This window comes from Eleutherodactylus coqui, chromosome 1, assembly GCF_035609145.1.
Source record: "Eleutherodactylus coqui strain aEleCoq1 chromosome 1, aEleCoq1.hap1, whole genome shotgun sequence".
NCBI classification, from domain to species: domain Eukaryota; kingdom Metazoa; phylum Chordata; class Amphibia; order Anura; family Eleutherodactylidae; genus Eleutherodactylus; species Eleutherodactylus coqui.
This window is the reverse complement of record NC_089837.1, coordinates 332,774,780-332,799,269: the sequence shown is the minus strand read 5'-3', so window position 1 is coordinate 332,799,269 and position 24,490 is coordinate 332,774,780. Positions and strand designations below refer to the sequence as shown.

Here is a 24,490-nt window from a genome sequence, read left to right as displayed (position 1 = left end):
TTTTGTGACTTCCATCTCCCAAGCCGTTTCACACCATCTTTGTTCATCCCTCCCGCATCTGCCGACGTTGCCGCTCCAATTCTAAAAGAATGGGTCCCGAATTCCTTCGGGTCGAGGCCCATAGTCCTCAAAGACGATTTTAACCCCGCCGAAACTTGAAAACGAGTGAGGGGGAGGCCGGACGCATGGACCAGAAATTGCTCCCCTGCCGGCCTTGATGCCATGTAACTGGCTGCCGTATCTACTGAGCACCATCCTGAGCCTAATCGAGTGATCGGCACCCACTCACCCCTGCCATACACGTCGGTTTTTGATTTTTTAATCCTGACGCGTAAACCGTCATCCACCGCTACCACGTCGTCAACCATTAATCCTCCCGGCATAACAACTTGCTCTTCGGCACTAACTCGCCGATCCTGAGCGCCGCAAAAAACGCCAGTAAGAATGCCGACCTGAACAGCAACGCCTCGTGGTCGTTGTAACACGTGACTTGTAAAGAGTCCAATAATTTACACAACAACTGATACGTAATCGGGCGACGGGGAATTTGAACCGACCTTTTCTTTCTTCCACCCGCGCACTATCTGGCGAAAAACGAACTCTGTTGTAACGTCCTTAAAACCGTGCAACTTTAATAAAAATGCCACGCCCGCGAGGTGCTTTTTGCCGAATCTACCGACGCCCGTCTCACCCGCAGAGACGCCAACATATCCAGGGTCGCTGAACGGGCCTTCTCGCCCCCAGCCACAGAACCGTCCACAAAAAAAACAACCATTTTTGCCACACCGTGTTATAATTTTCCAGGTTCCCCACCGCTACGGATGACTCGACAAGCTTCAGCAGCTCTGCTCTACCAGTTACCACAAGAAATGCGAGCAGCGTACCCCCAATGCATCCGCCTGTGGGTGCCGCTCTCTGAACCGCTCCATCTGCGAACGAGAGAGCGCGTCAGCTGCCACGTTTTTATAACCCGGTACATGTTTTGCCAGTAAATATATATTAAGCTGTAAACATCTCAGAACCACATGTCTCACAAGCGCCAACACCGGTGGGAAGATGATGACTGCCGGTTAATAATTTGCACCACTGAAGCATTATCGAACCAAAAAAAACACACCTTGTGGTCTTGTAACTCCTTGCCACCACCAACGGGAAAAACCTCCAACAGAGTAATGTTTTGATTCCATCGTTTCTCCAACCAGGATACCGGCCAGGGTTCCCTGCACCAGTGATTCCGGAAAATTACACCAAAAACTTGTTGATCCCGCTGCGTCCGCGGACAGGCTAAGACCTGTATCCGACCACTCCTCTTTGAGGCACACCGCCTGCCCATTAAAGGCTTCCAAGAAGATTTTCCATATGTGTAAATCCCCTCGTATCCCTGGTGTGACTCTAATGAAGTAATGTGGCTCCTTTATAGAGACAATCTTCTAGAAAAACGGGACCCATGAGCCTGCATGTGACGCAACGTAACTTTTTTACATTGTACGACATCCAATGAGTTCTTTCAGACTACAAAACATCTCATGTGAAAGAACCCATTGGAAACCATGGGCTTCACACACATGACTTTTGAAGTGATGTCGAATTGCTACAAAATCGTACGATTTTCGTAGCCCGTTTGAACGAGGCCTTAAGGCCTCATGTCCATGGGTGGGTCGGATTCCGTATGTAGGAGCCTGCAGCGTAATCCAACCCTGCCCACGGCCGGTGACCCTGCGTACCTATATCTGCAGGCAGCAACCGCGCGGACCTGTATTCTTCTGGAACATCTGTACTGCAGATGGTCCACACAGCTCACTGTTAAAAACGCGCAGTACAAATTTTTTTCCCGCAGATGGGTCGCGAATCGGACTGTTTCCATTGACTTCAATGAAAGCCGTCCATGCGGTAAACGCAGTGAAATGGAACATGCTGCAATTTGTTTTCCGCATCAAAAGATCCGCCAAACAAATCCGCATGCTCTAATTCAGGTGTGGACGCCAATGCTTTTCTATGGGCAGCTTGAATTGCAGATCTTCCGCAAATCAAGTCAACCCATAGACATTGAGCCTAAAACCAACACGTGTAATCTCTACCACTACTTCTTCCAGCATCAGCCCTACAAGTACTCAAACTGCCTCTTCTGATTCATCGTCTCACACGGTTTTTAATTTGCAGTAATTTTATTTGCACATGATATAAAAATGCCCCGTAGAGGCGAGCGTATTAGTGCATGAACCACGGGTTTGTTTTTTTTCCCCTTTGGACTATTCACACACACATAAGTTTGAAAAAAGATAGTGGGAAGATAGGTCCGGCCTTATCTTTCTCGCAAGTAGTATTAACGCGCAAGAATCCTGATAGTGAAAATGAAACCAGTGAAATTAATGGTTTCATTTCATTCCGTTATGCAGCCATGGTTTTCATAGCTGTATAATGGGACTAAAACACGCTCATCTGTTTAAACCCTAACCTCCATAGAAGCATCTCCCCCTGTACACCCAGATCTGTGCTGGCGAGGGCACTGCCCATTGTAACCTATGGTAATACACATCATATATCTGGATAATGAACACTTATAGAATGGAGCAGATAATGACCCTCACAAGGCTTTATTATTCCTAATATTAGTACAATTTGTGGTTTGTTCCTCTATGGGGACCATTTTAATTGTCACACAACTGCAAGTTTCCTAAAACTTGAGCAGTTTGTGATGAACTATGGGCACTGCTGCCAACCCAGACATGAAGTGCCATCCCTGCCCCATCTACTAATATGTGACACTAGCAGAACCAGCCATGAATTTCTCATTTTCTCTGGGCACTAGACCATCACTCATGGTGCCCACATCACTGTGTATATGGCAGAGCAGGGTACTGGCAAGCTGATGTCAACATCAGCTTCAATGACCTTTGACCTCCACTCGGCCAACTGCCATTTCCTTCCAACTGTCAACGGCAGCGATTGGATAGAAAACTGCAGATTGTGAAAAATGGCGTCCACTGGACACAGAGGATATGGCGAAAAACGTAAACGAGAAGAAGAGAGCGTGAGCGGACTCATAGAGATAAAGAAGAGGAAGAGCGGAGAGGATAGGCCTGAGGATGAGGAGCCAAGACTGGGCACCAGCCAGGACCCTGCGCCATCACACCACAGATTTGACATCAGCTGCTTCACCGCCCTTCAGATATTGGGTAGAGGAAGCTTCAGCAAGGTGAGTTTTATTTTCAGTTACCAGCCATTTAATCCACATAGAGAGGCTCAGGATACATTCACACATTATGAATTTTGGTGTTGATCTACACCAAAAAAACGCATCCAAATCCGCTCCAATTCCACTACATGTGAACATAACATTAATGTAGTTTTACAGGACGACTATCGAGCACTTAAGCACCCAACAGCCGTCTCAACGATTACTAAATGTAGGTGGAGCGCGCTGGGGATCTCTTCTAGCCATTCAGAGTAAACAGGTAGTCGCTCATAGATGGACAACTCCCTGTTTAAACACACAAAAATATATACATATCTTTCATTAAAGCGTATAATTAGCATATTGTGCCAATGCTATATGCTGTCTTTAGGCTGGTATGACAGTATAAATCAGACAGTGTACATAGTAGTATATATTCATATGTCCATTATTTTGGCTCTTTATGGTGGTTTTTGGCCAATTTAATATCATTTTTGTGAGATCTACATTTCCCATCTTCCTTGACCGTTCTCGCTGGACTTTAAAAAAAAAAAAAAAAAAAAGTATTTGAAAGTGGATCTCCCAAATATGATGTGAAATCAGCCTTATTGGGTTATAGAATGCCAATGCTGTTTGCTTGGGATATTATTTCAACAATATCCAGTATGATGATAGTCTTTGCGTGGTATAATAGTATTATTTGAAGGATGTATTGTGGCGTTATTTGAGCAATGGATAGCGCTGTCTTTTCTGCATGGTATGATGGTATTAGTTAACATAGTATAGCAGTATTACATGGGAACATTGTGGCGGTATTATTTGAACAGCATACGGTACCATCAGGTGAACAGTCTATTTTATTATTACATTTGTATGGGGAAAGTTATTGTAGGTAGCTATGCATTTTGCGCAGTGTCATACCCTTCCCCTTGCACATTTTGAACCTCCCATAGACTTCATATTGTCTTTTACACAGTAATGGAGCTCTTACACAGTAACTAGCCCCCTTTATGGTTTCCGCACAGTAATTAGCCCTCCTTGTTGCCCCCACACAATAAACAATGGCATACTGTAGCTAGAGGGGGCAGGTGGGCATGTGTCCTGGGCGCAGTAAGGACTGAGAAGGGGAGGCACCAGTCAACAGTTTAAGACACCAGCTGATGCTGCGGCTACCTGGCCCTTTTTTTACAGTAAATCAGTCACCTGTAATGATGAGCAGCAACTACAATATCAGATGATATCTTAAAACGGTATTACGGAGAGGAAAAGTTTTCAGAATTTTTCACCCATCTGCTACATATAGATAAAAAAGATCAAACAAATGCGCGTGTTTTAGTCCTGTTATGTGGCCATGAAAATCACAGATGCATAACGGGAGGAAACAAAACCATCAATATCAATGGTTTAGTTTCCACTGTGGGGCAGGGATGGCACTTCATGTCTGGTTTGGCAGCGGTGCCCATAGTTCATCACAAACTGCTCAAGTTTTAGAAAACTTGCAGTTGTGTGGAAATTAAAATGATCCCGATGGAGGAACCTTTTACATTAATACTACATGTGAGAAAAATGGTGCAGCACCTATCTTCCCACATTTTTTATACCTGCATGCACTAGCGCAGAGTTTGGATAGTCAAAAAAACGTACATTCAGGTTTTGACGCACATTTGCTGTGTGAAACTAGCCTTGAGGCGAGGAATAGCCAGAAGCCCCTACTGATAAATCCCCCATGTAATACATGGATATGATTTCCCCTCTGGCCACTGTCAGTGATCATTTCCTACTTGCTCTCCTCAGGTGGTCCTGGCATCATTCCCCGAAAGAAACACCTTCATGGCCATCAAGGTTATCAACAAGGAAAGAAGCGAAGAACACATCTTAATGAGAGAGAGACGGATACTCCTGAAGGCCCAAGACTGCCCCTTCATATGCCAACTGTATGCCGCACAGCAGTCTGCCAGCCGAGTCTACTTCATCACGGAGTATCTGTCCGGCGGAAGCCTGGGGGCAATGATCAAGATGTGCGGCTGCTTGGACATCAGCAATGTGAGGTGAGTAAATGACTAATCAGGAGACGGGAGGGAAACTCTGAGGGTGACATGACAGGTCAGACATAGAAGAATGGAGGGCGTACAGGCTGCGACAAACAGCGCCTCCTCTCTTCTAGTGCTGACAGACACTTTGATGGTGACATGATGTCATGGAACTGATATCATGTCATTGATACTACACTCTTCTCTCCGTCAGATTCTACACAGCGGAGATTGTATTCGTCCTCCAGTTCCTGCACCGACGCAGCATCGTCCACCGGTAAGCACAACTTTCCCACATTTCTCTGCTTCCTTGCACAGGTGGAGATAATGGACGCAGCTTTCCCAGAGTCCGGAATTAGGACTGGTTTTGCTGCGGTCCATCCCTAAGTCTCCTGCATCACTGAACTGATTTGCATCTTTTCTTTATTGCAGAGATATAAAGCCAGAGAACATCATGCTGGACAGATCTGGACATATCCGCCTGATTGACTTGGGGCTGGCCCAAGACGGCGTCACCTCGTCTAATAAGATCAACGGAATGACGGGCACATTTCAATATATGGCTCCAGAGGTGCTTCTTGAAGAGGAGTACGACGCAGCAGTCGACTGGTGGAGCCTGGGGATTGTTGTATCCTGGATGGCGGCAGGACAGTCCCCTTTCTACCACGGCCCCATCAGAAGAAAGCTCATCAAATCCGTCACCAGAAAGCAGCCCAAATTTCCATCTTGGCTTGATGCTGATGTGAAGCATCTTCTGGAGAGACTGCTGCGAAAGAATCCTGAGAAGAGGCTGGGTGTCTATAAGAACATCAGAGGTCACCCTTTCTTCAACACCATAGATTGGGAAGAACTGGAATGGAAGAAAGCACGGCCGCCATTCAAACCATACAGGAAAGTTCTGGAGAATCGAAACCTGCAGTGGCCGGAAAATAAGACACCCCTTCACCCCATAGACGGATTCTCGTACACTTCACCAAGCTGGACCCGGTAAGATCTTCCTTCTCTAGGGATGATATTCTTCAGTCTGACCTCTGTGTTCATCATCATTGTTCCTCTGGTGTCAGACAGCACAGGAGGTCATATAATAATCTATATTCATGTCCCCATGTCAGTTCCAGGGTCTTCTCTCCCCTCAGCTTAATTATTATTAACTATGTCTCTGCTTCTTCTTAGGATGATGAGAAGAATCCGATTGTGAAGGAAGCGACAACCATCTGGTAAGTACCTTCTATACACACCTACACATGCATATCTGTACACCTAGACATACCTATACGCATAAGACATCTACCATTATAGCCATACATTGTAACAAAACTTCACATACATTAGAAAGTTTAATATTAAAAAAACGTTTCCTCTAAAATAAGAAAAGGCTTTGGGAAAAATATTAAGACCGGCATTTGAAATGCCGGTCTTGTTATTAGCACTGGTGCTAGATGCTCCTAATATATGAAGAAGCACATCGTTCTTCATATATTAGGTGCCTCTCAGCTCCTCTGTTTTCGTACAGAGAAATGTATGCCAGGTACAATCAGGCATACATTTCTGGCATAATTTACACCAGCTTCTGGTTGACAAGTTATGTGGCCTCAATTATGGCTACCAGAATTACAAAACCCCTAATATCAACTCATAATACAGAAATTCACTCCTATTTATATCAGGTTCAAATCAGATCCTGATATAAGTCGTCATGTTAGAGTAGTTCACTTGTTTATATCCACAGCAGGTAAAAGTAACATTTCTCTCATGTCTTGTAGGCTGAGCCTACGCCAACTGTCTCCTGAACCCAAGACTCTGCTGCTGTAGAAGACCTCGGCTTGCCCAAAACATCCTCTCTCCACCAACTGTATGATGCATACTTCCACCAACCCCTGAACCTTGACATCCTCCGGCTGGCATCGGACATCATCCTCTCCTGAAGACACTCTACACCGCCGGAGCGGCCTGTGCTTGATTGGTAACTGGTGAGTTCAGGAAAAATAGCCAGAGCGGCTATTATCCCTGAACTCCTGGTTGCTAGTAAGACCTCAGCACAGGCCGGGTAAGTAGCCCACACCGCATACATTAGGATTAGACACAAGTATAGACACAAACACATACATAGACACAAACAGATACATAGACACAAGTACACTCAGATAGGCGTAGATGTCGGCTTTGATCCTGGGACTTGTTCTGATTGCCATATTTGGGGTCAGGAAGGAATTTTTCCAACTTGTGGACAATTGGCTCATACCTCAAGGAGGTTTTTGCCTTCCTCTGGATCAACTCACAGCCTTAAATAGGTTTAGCTTTTATTTATAGGGAAGTAGCCACATAAATAACGTAATACATACATATAAAAAATAATAAAGAACTTTAGCTTTGTAGAATTTCTAGCTGACATGACATGTACCAGGGAGGTGAGCTGCTGGCGTTTGATCCTGAGATTTATTCTGATTGCCATATTTGGGGTCAGGAAGGAATTTTTTCCCCCTTAAAACAGGATAATTGGCTCTTTCCTAAAGGGGTTTTTTGCCTTCCTCTGGATCAACAGTCTATAAGTAGGTTTAGTTCCTACACTTTATAGTTCACACAAACATATAGTAAATAGTAAGAACAGATTTATTTATTTAGATTCATGAAAACAATAATAATATAATATTTTGGAGAGTCAGATAGGTCAGATGGCGGTTTTGATCCTGGGACTTGTTCTGATCGCCATATTTGGGGTCAGGAAGGAATTTTTTCCCCCTTAAAACAGGATAATTGGCTCTTTCCTCAAGGGGGTTTTCGCCTTCCTTTGGATCAACACAGTCTATAAGTAGGTTTAGTTCCTACACTTTATAGTTCACACAAACATACAGTAAATAGTAAGAACAGATTATATATTCAAATCTATAACTAGAAAACAATATACTTTAAAAAGTCAAATATCGGCTTTGATCCTGGGACTTGTTCTGATCGCCATATTTGGGGTCAGGAAGGATTTTTTCCCCTAGGGTACGTTCACACGTAACAGAAATGCTGTGGATATTCTGAAGTGGAAAAATATGGAACATTTCTGCATCAAAATCCACATCATTAGGGCTTCGACAGACGACCGTGTTTGCGGAAGGTTTTGTGAGCGTGAAATTCACGGCCACAGAATGTGATGAAGCGAAGCCATTGATTTAAATGGTTTTGTTTTCATGAGCGTGTTTCTTGCGCAAGAAAATATAGGACTTACCCTATCTTTCTGGCACATATTTTTTATATATGGGAAAAAAAGATCGATCCTGCCCTATCTCTCTGCTTTTTTTTATGCGTGCAATAGAGCAGAGTTTAAACTGTTAAAAAAAAAAAGGCCGTGGACTTTTCATTCGCAAATATGCTCCGTAGCGACGAGTGTATTTGCGCATGCATTTTTCTGCTTAAGCCCTTAGTGTGGATTCTGACTCGACTTGAGCTGCAGATCCCCCACTGATTTCCATCTGTAACGCCACCCCTCTCACCTTGGAATACTGAGCTCTTACTACAGTCACATCCTTCACACAGCAACCACTACTGAGCCCGTCGCCACCATCGCCATTGGTCAGGGAGTGCGCCCACTCCCACATCACCTGACCAGCAGCGCTCAGTAGCGGTTTCTGGGTGAGGAATGTGCATTACGGTGAGGGCTCAGTATTCCGAGGTAAGAGCGGCGGCGTTGCAGACTGAAATCAGCTGCAGATAAAACTGAGTCTAAATTCGCAATGGTGCAGATTTTGCTGATGTGGAAATGCTGCACATTTTTTCATGGATTTTCTGCCAAGGAAAATCCGCCAAATTTCTGCTACGTGTGAACATACCTTTGACAAAGATTGGCTCATACCTCAAGGGGATTTTTTTCCTTCCTCTCGATCAACTCAGCCTCTAAATTCCCCATTCTAAAATCTACTATTGCCTATAACTTGAAATAAAATCTTCTTTCCCCCCTTATATCTTTGTGTCCGTGTCTTCATTTCCACTGGAAGTCTATGTAGTTTTCCCATGAATGGGCCAAGCTCCCCGATGGTTTCTACTACAAAAGTCAGGTATATGCTCTCCACAAAACCAGCGCCTCTCCATGGGTCGTGTCCAGTCTGTTCTGCAGCTGCTGCTGTCCTGGGCACTGATTCTGTTTAGGGCTTAGACAGATGGCCATGATTTTGTCCCGTTTTGCAGCCATTATAATCACGGCCACATAACGGGGCGAAACGAAACCATTGAGTTCATAGTTTTGTTTTCACTAGCAGTATTCTCGCCCGTTGATACTATGTGTCAGTAATATTGGGCAGGACCTATCTTCACGATTTTTTTTTTTCAAACTTGCATAGAATAGTGCAGAGTTCAAAAGGTTAAAAAAACAAAATATTTCTACTTCTATTCATGCTGAAGCGCACTGTGTAGCAGGGAGCATGAACAAGGTACGCCTGTGTAAAGAAGCCCTTACACCCAGTTTTAGAAATTGAACCCGATTCCTCTTTTTATAGTACATTCGCACAGCATACTGTGACAAATGTGTGAATGTGCTCTTATTTAGGATGGGTTCATTGTAGTCGTACCTCTACCTCAAGGTGTCTTATAAGGGCTGAAGTAGATGGCTGTGATTTCCTTATGTTTTGGCTCTTATTGCGAGAAAAGACAAGGCAGGACCTATCGTCCTGCTTTTTTTTAACCCGTGCACAATAGCGCAAAATTTAAAAAAGTTTAATACATAGCTGTGAGCGTATTTGTGCATGCGCCAGTCTGTTTCAGCCCTAAGTGACCAGCTGTAGTTCGGATATTTGTCTGTAGGGATCAGTTCACTCTACACAATGGAGAAGCAGAGCCCAACCTGCAGAATCCAGATGTTCTGGCACTATAACTCTAAGGGCGCCTTCACATGAGCGTATTTGTGCGCCAAAAATATGCCGAGAATAAAACCCATTGATTTCAATGGGTTCATTCTCAGTACTCTTTTTTATTACCACAGTATGCTCTATTTTTGTGCACTTTTGCACATCAAAAATCACCATAGAAGTCTATGAGAGGTGCAAAATTGCGCAATGCGCTGCACAATTCCTCGGGAAAAGGAACATATCTGGAACTCGTTAGTCTAATTCGCCTTTAACCCCTTAAGGACCAAGCTGTTTTGCACCTTAAGGACCAGACACTTTTTAGAGATTTTACCCATGTGGCGGTTTTACTGCTCTATTTTATTTCCTTTAACTACCAAAATTATTTTTACTGCGTTTTTTTTTTCCATGACAAATAGGGCGACTTTTAAAGTATCTTTTTCACTTACTTTTTTTCCCATTTTTTAGTCTTATTGGGGGTAAAATGCTAAAAAAAAAAGATTTTTTTTTTACATTTATAGATCTTTTTTTCTATTTAGTATATTTATGCTAAAATAAAGTATGGGAACGGGTTCCTCTATTTGCTTTGATATATAGTATGTATGGTTTTGGTTTACAGGCTGCATACGGCACCCCCCCCCCCCCCTTCCCTTCCACTTTCACTTTCAGTACACAGTGCTCATTGAGCACTGTGTACTCGGAGAAGCAAAAGGCAGAAAGGGTTAAAAAACCCTCCTGCCTTCTTCTCTGGATTTTCAGCTGTCACTAAGAGCTGATAACTAGAGATGAGCGAGCCTTCTCTGCCACGCCCCTTTTTCGCCCGAGCACCGCGATTTTCGAGTACTTCCGTACTCGGGCGAAAAGATTCGGGGGGCGCCGTGAGTGAGTGGGGGGTTGCAACGGGGAGTGGGGGTGAGAGGGAGAGAGCTCCCCCCTGTTCCCCACTGCTACCCCCCACGCCGCCACGCCTTCCCCAGCCCCCCGGCGCCCCCCGAATCTTTTCACCCGAGTACTGAAGTACTCGAAAATCGCGGTGCTCGATTGAGTAAATACTCGAAACGAGTAGATTCGCTCATCTCTACTGATAACCCGTTTCTGCCTCTGATTGATTGCAGAGCCAGGAGTCTTAAAGCGCCGCCATAATTTTACTATTGGCGGTGCTTTAAGCCCAGGACCAGGCTCTGTAAATTTACTGTGCCTGGTCCTTAATGAGTTAAAAGCACAGTGGGGGTGAACTGGACCTACAAGTGAAAAAGTCCAAGAGTATGTACAAAAATGCACAAAAAGCGATCGTTCATGGAGCAAATTAGGGGCCCTTATATGTAGGCTTTTGGGGTGTACTGAATGCCTCCCAACAGATATTCAGCCACAGGCTGCACACCACTGCCCCCTAGTGTAGCACACAGACAACTGAAGTGCAGTTCTCACTTTTATAAGGCGGCCCAGCTATAGGAACAGCTTTATAATAAAGTGGGACATGTGTGTTCAGGCTCAGCTGTACAAGGAAACATATTGGCTTGGAAGGATGCTGCCATATCGGTATAAACAGGCGATGGAAACCCGGTGAAATGAAGAAGAAACCAGACAATATTACTGGTTATAAAACGGAAACCTGTTTCATGTCCCTCTGAAAGGAGCCCGACAGGAAATCTGATAATGATTCCTCAGGGCTTAAATACATGGCTGTGATTTAGGGCTTATTTACACAAGTGTATATCGGTTGTGTTTTCATGGCCGGCCGATCTACGCTTCCATCTGAGCAGTACCTTCCTTCCCTCCCCCTCACCGACTCTCTACCCTCTCTCCTCCCCTCCAAACAATTTGCAATGGGAGTGGGCGGGACAGGGGTGGAGCCTGTATTAGATCATGAACATTTTTTTTTAGACTCATTGCTCTGCTCCCAGCCCGTCCCACCTCCTCCCCCTGCAGAGCGAGACAGCGTATATCGGTCGGGTGTGAAAACCTGGCTGATATACGGACGTCTGAATAAGCCCTGATATTAAGTATGTGTGAGAAAGGTAGGGGAGGTCCTATCTTTTTTCCCCATGTACTATTAACGCGCAAGAATCCCGATAATGAAAACAAAACCATTGAAAGCCTAACGAGGTCCGGCAGTCTTGTTTTCCTGCGTTTCTTGCAGTGTTTCACGCATCCTCTTGCTTATTTGCATGCCTGCCATGGACTTCTATGGCAATTTCGCTGCGTAAAACACAGGAAAAAAAGAGGACATATTTGTTTGTGAAAGCAAAATTTGCGCGTGCAAAACATACTTATGAGAACAAACCTAGTGAGATCAATGAGTTCTTTTCTCTGTTTAGAGTGCGCAGATTTTATGTGCACAAAAACCTGCGCAAAATCAATCTTCTGGAGGGCTTATTCACAGGACAGTATTGTTCATCAGTATTTGAGCCAAAACCAGGAGTGGAGAAAAAGTATAATAGAGAGATTTTCAGGTCTTCCTGGTTTTGGCTGACAAATACTGATAAAAAATCCTGACGTGTGAATAAGCCTGAAGGGCGGTTTAAGACGAGCGTTAGCGTAAATACTGTCGCAGCAGAGCCGTGTACTTGCACCTGATTGATGTTTGAAGAGCCTGGTAATCAGGGTGATGCACGTCCCAGCTCATATTATTTGGACTTCTTGCACACTCAGGGACAGTTCACACACGCACAGGTCACTGCCTTTTCATGGGGTTGATTGACTATTAAAGCCAAATAATGTCCATTGTTCTTTTCCTGTATTTTGCGCAGTATTTCAGCTTTCCCCTTACATGGTTACGCACCTGTAATAGACTTCTATGGCAGTTTCACTGCGCAAAGTGCAAGAAAGTAGGGTCAAAACTATTTTTTTTGCGCACACAAAATCTACGGACACAAAACATAGAGGATAGAACCCAAACAGAGAAAGGGATTCTGGCCCATACAAAAGGCGCTGGTGGATTCGGCTAGAGGTCATGTGCGATAACATGTCAGATCTTTCATGAATAAAGTGATCAGTAAGTGCGGTAACTGCACTAATACACACTTTACCTGAAAGGAACACAGAAAATAAAAGTTCCCTGAAGTGCTGCTTTACAGGGTTCATGGATACAGTAGCGCCCATCTGAAACAATATTTCCTTTCTTGATGTATACCTCCACGAGGCTCAGGCTTCTGTAATTACTACTATATATATATATATATATATACACACACACACATATACACACACAGACAACCTGGGGGTTACTTGCTCTCTGGGATCGCCCTCTTCTCCATTCAAGATAGATGGCACCACACGCATCAAGACTCAGGGCCACCGGATTAAGTTTTAGGCAGGAGTGAAAAGATGCTGCAAAGTCATACAATTTCAGTGTTTTAAACTGCAGGGTCCCCGTCACTATCCCCACCAGGGGTGTCTAGAGGGCATCTTCCCCATTGAGACATGCGATGGGTCCTAATCTGGTCCACGCCGGACCTCAGGCTCCCACTTTCTGACGCTGTTACCGCAGCCTCTCACTCTGGCTTTATTATGGGGTGTTCACGTACCAGGGACTCCATGCTCACATAGGTCTGCTTGTAGGGGAAACTCCAGTGAACCCAGGTGCGATCAGCGTGCCAGTGATCTGGTACTCAGTCCGAGCTGCTGCCTCCAGAGCTGCATTCATAACTCTGCTAATTGTTGCTATGCAACATAAAGTTCTGCAATGTTCAACTATACTGGATTTCTGATACAAATCAGTACTTAATCCCCCCTTCCTGCGTACAGCGTTTTGTGCTTGCCCATAGGAACACGGTACGTGGAGGCGGCGCTCGCAGAAACAGGAGGACAAACGGTAATCTGGTTTTATGTTTGGCGCTGAATGGTAATGCGGTTTGTATTTCTTTTCTCTCTGTGTAGAATAACGATCACCGCGGACACTAAAGTGCCGAACGCCTGCCTGTTCACCATCAACAAGGAGGATCATACTATCGGGAATATCATTAAAGGGGTTATCCCGCCCCCAAAACTATTTCTTTTCCCCCTTGAATGCCCTGTAGAGGAGAAGCATCACACACAACAGCCTTTCCCATAAAAAACAATATTTTCCTCACCTTTTTATTCCTTTTCTTCCCCTTATAAAAAGCTTGCCTGAACTTTTTAAAGCCGGCGCCGCTGGGTAGTTCCCATCATGCACTGCTGCCTCTCTCTCCTCAGCGTGCGCGCTTCCGATGATGCCGGTCACATGACTGGAGGACCAGCGTCATGGAGACGCACACTTCACTGCTGTGAATGGAGCCGGCAGCCGGCGGCTCCATTCAAAGCAATGAGAGGGCAGTGCGATCTCCTGCTACTGCTCTGACAGCTGTTAGCAGATTCCTTCATCTCCCCGGCATGTCTCCTCATCACTGGACACTGGGACAACAGTGTCACAGCCTCCAGTGATGAGAGGACATGCTGGGGAGATGAAGGAATCTCCTGCTACAGCTGTCACAGCAGTAGCAAGAGATCCTGATCTGTAGCAGCACTTTCAATAAGCAGAGGATCGCGATCCTCTGCTTATTGAAAGTGAAAGTAGCACCAAGAATGACACACACACACACGCCCCCCCCCTCACAGTGACCCTCCAGTGCCCACACACATGCCCCCCCCCCACAGTCCCCCCCTCCAGTGCGCCCCCCCCACAGTCTCCCTTCAGTGTCCAGACACACACGTGCCCCCCCTCACAGTGCCCACACACAGTGCCCCCTCCAGTGCCCACACAGTGCACCCCCCCCCCACAATGACCTCCCCACAGTGCCCTCCAAAGTACACCCCCTCAGTGCCCCCACCACACACATGCCCCTCCACAGTGCACCCCCCACAATGCCCCCACCACAGTTCCCCCCTCCAGTGTCACCCACCACAATGCCCTCCCACAGTCCCCCGCCACAATGCCCTCCCACAGCCCCCCCCCACAATGCCCTCCCACAGCCCCCCCCCCCAAAGTGCACTCTTGCATCCACCTCTGCCAGAAGTCTATGTGTTAGCACATCCACCTCCGCCAGAAGTCTATGCGAAAGCACATCCACCTCCGCCAGACGTCTATGTGACCGCACACCCACCTCCGCCAGACGTCTATGTGACCGCACACCCACCCCATTAGAAGTCTATGTGTCCGCACACCCACCCCCGCCAGAAGTCTATGTGACCGCACACCCACCCCCGCCAGAAGTCTATGTGACCGCACACCCACCCCCGCCAGAAGTCTATGTGACCGCACACCCACCCCCGCCAGAAGTCTATGTGACCGCACACCCACCCCCGCCAGAAGTCTATGTGACCGCACACCCACCTCCCCGAGAAGTCTATGTGACCGCACACCCACCTCCCCGAGAAGTCTATGTGACCGCACACCCACCCCATTAGAAGTCTATGTGTCCGCACACCCACCTCCACCAGAGGTCTATGTGACTGCACACCCACCTCCACCAGAAGTCTGTGACCGCACACCCACCCCGCAAGTAGTCTATGTGACCACACACCCACCTCCGCCAGAAGTCTATGTGACCGCACACCCACTCCATTAGAAGTCTATGTGACCGCACACCCACCTCCGCCAGAAGTCTATGTGACCGCACACCCACCTCCACCAGAAGTCTATGTGACCGCACACCCACCCACAAGACAGCCCCTGCAAAGTGACAGCTGGCCCGCCGACTCCCGCACCCACCTCCCCGCAAAGTGACAGCCCAAGGCCGACTCCTGATCTACCTCCCCCCCCCAGCCACAAGTGACAGGCCGCCCCCCTCCCACAGCCCAACCACACCCCCTTCTCATTGACTTACCCAGCCCAGAAGGAAGGTCCGCGGGGGAAGCTACTCCTCTTCTGTCTGCCGGAGCCAGGAGAAGCCAGGTGAAGACTGCGCATGCGCCTGCATCAGGCGCGTTCACAGGGACCTGAGCAGCCAGAAGAAGAGCGCCTGCGCGACTGATGGGAGAAGACCGACTGATGGGAGAAGAGCCAAGGAATGCTCGGAGCCATAGGCGTAGCGTCAGAGGGTGCTGGGGTCGCCATGGCGACCCGGCCCCTGCGCTCAGGGGGCCCCGTGGCCGCCCTCCGCCATACCCACATGCACAATCAGTGCATATACCCGGCCCTTGAGCTGAGGGGGCCCGGGGGATCGGCGCTGTCGGCCGCATGATGGCTGAGGAGAGAGACGGGAGGCAGCGCCGCAGGTCGGCAAGAGCAGAGGGGAGGGCTGTTACAGGCTGCAGACTCCCACGGCGCGGCCCTCCAACTGATAGACTGCAGCTGTGAGTGGTCACAGCTGCAGTCTATCAGTCTCTGCCGGTCAGCGATTACCAGGGGGAGGGGCTACTGCGGCTCTACTCCCCTCCGGAGGCATATTACCAAAGGAGGCCTGAGTTCTCCTATGGGGCCGATTCAGCCAATCAGCTGGCTGGAATCGGCACCACGTGACACAGCGGCGTGCCCGCGCATTGCCGTGCACAGGATTGTGCTGCCTGAGTTCTCCTGTGCGGCCGATTCAGCCAACAGCGGCGTGCCCGCGCATTGCCGTGCACAGGATTGTGCTTTGCCCGCGCTTTCACATGCTCAGTGCCTTGCCATGCACTCGTGTGGACACAGGATTGTGCCTTGCCCGCGGTTTACATGCCACTCGTGTGTGTGCACAGACAGTTATTGATTTGGCAGGTATTTTTTGTGCTTTTTGGCAGGTTTTTTTGTGCTTTTGCCAAAGGTGATTATTTCTTTTGCGCACGTGGATTTGGCAGTGGAAGTGTTACATCTTTTGCGCAAGTGGATTTGGCAGCGGAAGTTTTACACAGGAAAGTGGATTTGCCAGTGGAAGTTTTACATCTTTTGCGCAAGTGGATTTGCCAGCGGACGTTTTACACAGGACTACTAAAAGCCAAGGTAAGCTGCTGCATCTGCTCATTTAATTGCGCTCTTACTTCCCCTGCGCGCATTGGCGGAGAGGCGGCCAATTCTGCATGCCGCTGCATTGTCCACGAGCGCGATCCCCAGCATGCCGCTGCATTGTCGCCGCGATCCCCAGCATGCCGCTGCATTGTCCACGAGCGCGATCCCCAGCATGCCACTGCATTGTCGCCATGCCGCTGCATTGTCCACGAGCGCGATCCCCAGCATGCCGCTGCATTGTCGCCGCGATCCCCAGCATGCCGCTGCATTGTCGCCATGCCGCTGCATTGTCCACGAGCGCGATCCCCAGCATGCCGCTGCATTGTCGCCGCGATCCCCAGCATGCCACTGCATTGTCGCCATGCCGCTGCATTGTCCACGAGCGCGATCCCCAGCATGCCGCTGCATTGTCCACGAGCGCGATCCCCAGCATGCCGCTGCATTGTCGCCGCGATCCCCAGCATGCCGCTGCATTGTCCACGAGCGCGATCCCCAGCATGCCACTGCATTGTCGCCATGCCGCTGCATTGTCCACGAGCGCGATCCCCAGCATGCCGCTGCATTGTCGCCGCGATCCCCAGCATGCCGCTGCATTGTCGCCGCGATCCCCAGCATGCCGCTGCATGCATGGTCGCCGCTGCATTGTCCACGAGCGCGATCCCCAGCATGCCGCTGCATTGTCGCCGCGATCCCCAGCATGCCGCTGCATTGTCCACGAGCGCGATCCCCAGCATGCCGCTGCATTGTCGCCGCGATCCCCAGCATGCCGCTGCATGCATGGTCGCCGCTGCATTGTCCACGAGCGCGATCCCCAGCATGCCGCTGCATTGTCGCTGCGATCCCCAGCATGCCGCTGCATGCATGGTCGCCGCTGCATTGTCCACGAGCACGATCCCCAGCATGCCGCTGCATTGCTACGTGTGGAGACGCGGTTACCAGAGATTTGTGCGCTGTGCGCTGCTACGTGTGGAGACGCGATTACCTGAGATTTGTGCGCTGTGCGCTGCTACGTGTGGAGACAACACCCAAGATTTGTGCGCTACGTGTGGTGAGTACGTCACCTGAGATTTGCGTGACGCCACTTGACGCAACCTGTCTTTTTTTGCAGATTTGTGCGCCTTATTGCAAAATAACGTGTGGAGAGGATCCTGACGTTTGGACGCGTTTCGAGAAGAATTTCGCTTCGCTCGGACACCATCTGACATCACTCAGCGAGGTAAGCTGCTGCATCTGCCAAATTTTTCATTGCTTGCATATGCTCATGTGTACATGCATGCGTGCCTGTATGCGTACATGCCTGTATGCGTACATGCATGCATGCCTTATGCGTGCCTGCGTGTATGCGTACGTGCGGGCATGCATGCCGTATGCGTGCGGGCATGCATGCCGTATGCGTGCGGGCATGCGTGCATGCCGTATGCGTGCGGGCATGCGTGCATGCCGTATGCGTGCATGCCGTATGCGTGCGGGCATGCGTGCATGCCGTATGCGTGCGTGCATGCCTGCATGCCGTATGCGTGCGTGCATGCCTTATGCGTGCGGGCATGCGTGCATGCCTTATGCGTGCGGGCGTGCATGCCTTATGCGTGCGGGCGTGCATGCCTTATGCGTGCGGGCATGCGGGCATGCCTTATGCGTGCGGGCATGCGGGCATGCCTTATGCGTGCGGGCATGCGTGCATGCCGTATGCGTGCGGGCGTGCATGCCTTATGCGTGCGGGCGTGCGTGCCTTATGCGTGCGGGCGTGCGTGCCTTATGCGTGCGGGCGTGCGTGCCTTATGCGTGCGGGCGTGCGTGCCTTATGCGTGCGGGCGTGCGTGCCTTATGCGTGCGGGCATGCGTGCCTTATGCGTGCGGGCTTGCGTGCCTTATGCGTGCGGGCTTGCGTGCCTTATGCGTGCGGGCATGCGGGCATGCCTTATGCGTGCGGGCATGCGTGCATGCCTTATGCGTGCGGGCATGCGTGCATGCCTTATGCGTGCGGGCATGCGTGCATGCCTTATGCGTGCGGGCATGCGTGCATGCCTTATGCGTGCGGGCATGCCTTATGCGTGCATGCCTTATGCGTGCGGGCATGCGTGCATGCCTTATGCGTGCGGGCATGCCTTATGCGTGCATGCCTTATGCGTGCGGGCATGCGTGCATGCCTTATGCGTGCGGGCATGCCTTATGCGTGCGTGCCTTATGCGTGAGTGCATGCCTTATGCGTGCGTGCCTTATGCGTACATGCATGCCTCTATGCGTGCGTGCATGCCTTATGCGTACATGCGCGCATTATGCGTACACGCATTATGCGTACACGCATTATGCGTACACGCATTATGCGTACACGCATGCATGCATGTATGCGTACACACATGCATGCCTGTATGCGTACACACATGCATGCCTGTATGCGTACACACATGCATGCCTGTATGCCTTATGCGTACATGCGTGCCTGTATGCGTGCATGCCTTATGCGTACACGCACGCGTGCCTGTATGCGTACACGCACGCGTGCCTGTGTGCATGCATGCATGCCTGTATGCGTGCATGTATGTATACATGCATGTATGCTCACCCACTTACTCAGCCACCCCCTCTCTCTCTCTCACACACTTGCTGTGTTAAATTCGTCTTATTGGGCGAAAAAGACATAACATTAGATTTGAGCATTTAATTCCTTTTTTTAGCAAACGTACAGGTTCCATCCCAATACTGCACCTAATCTGCACTAACTGAACAAACCTTCGGAGAAACATACCAATTGTCCAAATACGATGTCTTTATCTATTAAAGTAGGAGTGAAGAAAAGCAGGGACAGTGCAATAACTATGAAAACCCACGGAATTAAGCCAATTGCAGGCAGGGTTAATTTTTTTTTTCTTCCTCCTTCTAGGTCAGCTGATACGTTTTGGTCAGAATACTGCACTGTGGTAACCGTTTCCGGTGCTCGCAACCACAGAGTTGAATCACCAGAGAGCCAAAAGTTCCCAGATGTTGGCTCAGGAGGACGCTTAAAAGCTGGAAATGGCCCATCACCTGCTATGGAAATCCATCATCAGGATCTGATGGAGCAGTACGATGAAGATTGTCAGGTTGCATGTGATGCCGCTCACTGTCCCTCGTTAGTCGGTTCACAGTTTATACACTAAGCTATTTATCCCCTTAGAGAACAAGCCTGTTTGCGCCTTAGTGACAGACTGAAAACTTGGAACTTTACATGTGTCACTTGACATATCATAAGTCCGTAAAGGTTTTGCATATCCAAGTGACTGACATTTTTTTCTTCCCCTTGTTGTACTTCTGTTAGGTAGTAAAAAAGGACTGTTAAAAGTTGTGTTTATTTATTAAAATTGCTACTTTGCACAATTTTGAATTTTCATTTTTTCACATTGTCAAATGTCATATATAAAATAAGTGCAAACATTCTGTACAAATCTCTGCGAACATATAGATTCCCATCTGTACACTTTATTCTGGAAGCACGGTTTAAAACTTTTGTACATTTATTTTTTCCATCTAGGAGACGTACAAATTTAACATTACTTTTCAGAATTTTGAGGAACACTTAGTTTTCCTACACCAATCCAAGTTTGCAAAGGCTGCTAGGTGTCATAATTAAGGATGAGCGAGTATACTCGCTAAGGCACTACTCGTTCAAGTAATGTGCCTTAGACGAGTATCTCCCTGCTCGTCCATAAAGATTCGGGGACCGCTGCGGCTGACAGGTGAGTCGCAGGGGAGATAGAGAGAGATCTCCCCTCCGTTCCTCCCCGCTCTCCCTCGCGGCGGCCCCCGAATCTTTAAGGACGAGCAGGGAGATACTCGGCTAAGGCACATTACTCGAACGAGTAGTACCTTAGCAAGTATACTCGCTCATCCTTAATTATGACACCTAGCAGCCTTTGTGACATAGACAAAAGGCCGCTGTGTTTATGGGTCTTTTCTGTTTAATGCATTGCAGTAAAATATTGTGCAGTTTTTCAGGATCCTCCGTCATAATTATTTTTTTTAAAAAGCGTATTAAAAACAAGGGAGTCACTGGGAAAAAAACAGTGCATTAAAAGAAGGGTTTAAAGATTGCTGAACGACGAGGGTCTCTTCACTGTCTGCCAGCCTTCCCGTTCTCAAGGACGTCAGATCTGCAGGAAATGACGAGAAATCAGCAGGTTAACAGTCACATCCCACCAGTATTACTGATTCCTAGATCCGCTCAACCCACTTACAATGACCACTACTCCCCCAACCAGGTCAGAAGAATTATGCATGCATCTATGCATGCATACATGCATCTATGCATGCAGGCATGCATCTATGCATGCAGGCATGCATACATGCATCTATGCATGCATGTACACGCATGCGTGCATCTATACATAAATGCATGCATACGCACGTACGCATACAGGCACGCGTGCGTGTCCGCATACAGGCACGCGTGCGTGTCCGCATACAGGCACGCGTGCGTGTCCGCATACAGGCACGCGTGCGTGTCCGCATACAGGCACGCGTGCGTGTCCGCATACAGGCACGCGTGCGTGTCCGCATACAGGCACGCGTGCGTGTCCGCATACAGGCACGCGTGCGTGTCCGCATACAGGCACGCGTGCGTGTCCGCATACAGGCATGCGTGTACACATACAGGCATGCGTGTACACATACAGGCATGCGTGTACGCATAATGCGTGTACGCATAATGCGCGCATGTACGTATACAGGCATGCACGCACGCATACAGGCATGCACGTACGCATAAGGCACGTACGCATAAGGCATGCACGCATAAGGCATGCACTCACGCATAAGGCCCGCACGCATAAGGCATGCACGCATGCCCTCACGCATAAGGCCCGCACGCATAAGGCATGCACGCATGCCTGCACGCATAAGGCATGCACGCATGCCCGCACGCATACGGCATGCACGCATGCCCGCACGCATGCCCGCATGCCCGCACGCATACGGCATGCATGCCCGCACGCATACGGCATGCATGCCCGCACATAGGCATACAGGCACGCACGTACGCATACACGCAGGCACGCATAAGGCATGCATGCATGTACGCATACAGGCATGTACGCATACAGGCACGCATGCATGTACACATGAGCATATGCAAGCAATGAAAAATTTGGCAGATGCAGCAGCTTACCTCGCTGAGTGATGTCAGATGGTGTCCGAGCGAAGCGAAATTCTTCTCGAAACGCGTCCAAACGTCAGGATCCTCTCCACACGTTATTTTGCAATAAGGCGCACAAATCTGCAAAAAAAGACAGGTTGCGTCAGGTGGCGTCACGCAAATCTCAGGTGACGTACTCACCACACGTAGCGCACAAATCTTGGGTGTTGTCTCCACACGTAGCAGCGCACAGCGCACAAATCTCAGGTAATCGCGTCTCCACACGTAGCAGCGCACAGCGCACAAATCTCTGGTAACCGCGTCTCCACACGTAGCAATGCAGCGGCATGCTGGGGATCGTGCTCGTGGACAATGCAGCGGCGACCATGCATGCAGCGGCATGCTGGGGATCGCAGCGACAATGCAGCGGCATGCTGGGGATCGCGCTCGTGGACAATGCAGCGGCGACCATGCATGCAGCGGCATGCTGGGGATCGCGGCGACAATGCAGCGGCATGCTGGGGATCGCGCTCGTGGACAATGCAGCGGCATGCTGGGGATCGCGGCGACAATGCAGCGGCATGCTGGGGATCGCGCTCGTGGACAATGCAGCGGCGACCATGCATGCAGCGGCATGCTGGGGATCGCGGCGACAATGCAGCGGCATGCTGGGGATCGCGGCGACAATGCAGCGGCATGCTGGGGATCGCGCTCGTGGACAATGCAGCGGCATGGCGACAATGCAGTGGCATGCTGGGGATCGCGCTCGTGGACAATGCAGCGGCATGCTGGGGATCGCGGCGACAATGCAGCGGCATGCTGGGGATCGCGCTCGTGGACAATGCAGCGGCATGCTGGGGATCGCGCTCGTGGACAATGCAGCGGCATGGAGACAATGCAGTGGCATGCTGGGGATCGCGGCGACAATGCAGCGGCATGCTGGGGATCGCGCTCGTGGACAATGCAGCGGCATGGCGACAATGCAGTGGCATGCTGGGGATCGCGGCGACAATGCAGCGGCATGCTGGGGATCGCGCTCGTGGACAATGCAGCGGCATGGCGACAATGCAGTGGCATGCTGGGGATCGCGCTCGTGGACAATGCAGCGGCATGCTGGGGATCGCGGCGACAATGCAGCGGCATGCTGGGGATCGCGCTCGTGGACAATGCAGCGGCATGCAGAATTGGCCGCCTCTCCGCCAATGCGCGCAGGGGAAGTAAGAGCGCAATTAAATGAGCAGATGCAGCAGCTTACCTTGGCTTTTAGTAGTCCTGTGTAAAACGTCCGCTGGCAAATCCACTTGCGCAAAAGATGTAAAACTTCCACTGGCAAATCCACTTTCCTGTGTAAAACTTCCGCTGCCAAATCCACTTGCGCAAAAGATGTAACACTTCCACTGGCAAATCCACGTGCGCAAAAGAAATAATCACCTTTGGCAAAAGCACAAAAAAAACCTGCCAAAAAGCACAAAAAATACCTGCCAAAAAGCACAAAAAATACCTGCCAAATCAATAACTGTCTGTGCACACACACGAGTGGCATGTAAACCGCGGGCAAGGCACAATCCTGTGTCCACACGAGTGCATGGCAAGGCACTGAGCATGTGAAAGCGCGGGCAAAGCACAATCCTGTGCACGGCAATGCGCGGGCACGCCGCTGTTGGCTGAATCAGCCGCACAGGAGAACTCAGGCAGCACAATCCTGTGCACGGCAATGCGCGGGCACGCCGCTGTGTCACGTGGTGCCGATTCCAGCCAGCTGATTGGCTGAATCGGCCCCATAGGAGAACTCAGGCCTCCTTTGGTAATATGCCCTCCGGAGCGCTGTATGCACAGGACCTGGGAGAGGACCTGTGGCTGCAGATCACATGACCAGGCTCTGGTCATGTGATCAGCCTGGTCATGTGATCAAAAGACGGGGGACTTTCCATTACAGGCTGCCCAGAGACTGCTGCAGAGGTGAGTAGAGAAGGAATTATAATTATATATGTATAGCTGGTATAAGTTATACCAGCTGTATATATATATATAATTATATACAGGAGATACACAGGTTACACCAGCATGGGGCATACCACTATATACAGGGGGATACACATCCTGTATATAGCTATATGTACCATGCTGGTGTAACCTATGTATCTCCTGTATATAATTATATATGTGCAGCTGGTATAGGTTATACCTCTCCTGTATATAATTATATATGTATAGCTGGTATAGGTTATACCTCTCCTGTATATAATTATATATGTATAGCTGGTATAACCTGGGTATATACTGTATATAATTATATATGTACAGCTGGTATAGGTTATACCTCTCCTGTATATAATTATATATGTATAGCTGGTATAACCTGGGTATATACATGCATTAAAATATAGCACGCCATGCTTTTTCTTCCGTGAGTGGAAAACCGCAATTTCTTTCCGCTCGTGTAGAGAAAAAAAGGCTTTTCCATAACATGCT

General features: G+C 49.1%; 1 protein-coding gene and 2 long non-coding RNA genes across 4 annotated transcripts in view; 2 read left to right on the top strand and 1 right to left on the bottom strand.

Moving 5' to 3' along the window:
• Positions 1–7,094, top strand: part of LOC136588752 (protein kinase C theta type-like) — a 61,369-nt gene extending 54,275 nt beyond the window's left edge. The window contains exons 2-6 of the mRNA XM_066588230.1: positions 4,970–5,223; positions 5,420–5,482; positions 5,638–6,192; positions 6,379–6,422; positions 6,969–7,094. Coding sequence (XP_066444327.1) covers positions 4,970–5,223; positions 5,420–5,482; positions 5,638–6,192; positions 6,379–6,403 — 897 coding nt within the window. The 3' untranslated portion in view covers positions 6,404–6,422; positions 6,969–7,094. The remainder of the gene's footprint in view (positions 1–4,969; positions 5,224–5,419; positions 5,483–5,637; positions 6,193–6,378; positions 6,423–6,968) is intronic.
• Positions 7,095–16,130: 9,036 nt separating this feature from the next.
• On the top strand, positions 16,131–20,254 carry LOC136576324 (uncharacterized). The gene is made up of 3 exons (XR_010786343.1): positions 16,131–16,905; positions 18,020–18,127; positions 19,793–20,254. It is a non-coding gene; the product is annotated as an uncharacterized lncRNA (long non-coding RNA).
• A 130-nt stretch (positions 20,255–20,384) lies between these two features.
• Positions 20,385–23,696, bottom strand: LOC136576315 (uncharacterized). 2 transcript variants are annotated; one of them, XR_010786342.1, is made up of 3 exons: positions 23,274–23,696; positions 22,052–22,159; positions 20,385–21,038 (listed from the first exon to the last, which is right to left on the bottom strand). It is a non-coding gene; the product is annotated as an uncharacterized lncRNA (long non-coding RNA). The 2 variants fall into 2 exon arrangements; XR_010786341.1 differs by lacking the exon at positions 23,274–23,696 and having other exon boundaries at positions 22,052–22,343.
• Positions 23,697–24,490: the final 794 nt, after the last annotated feature.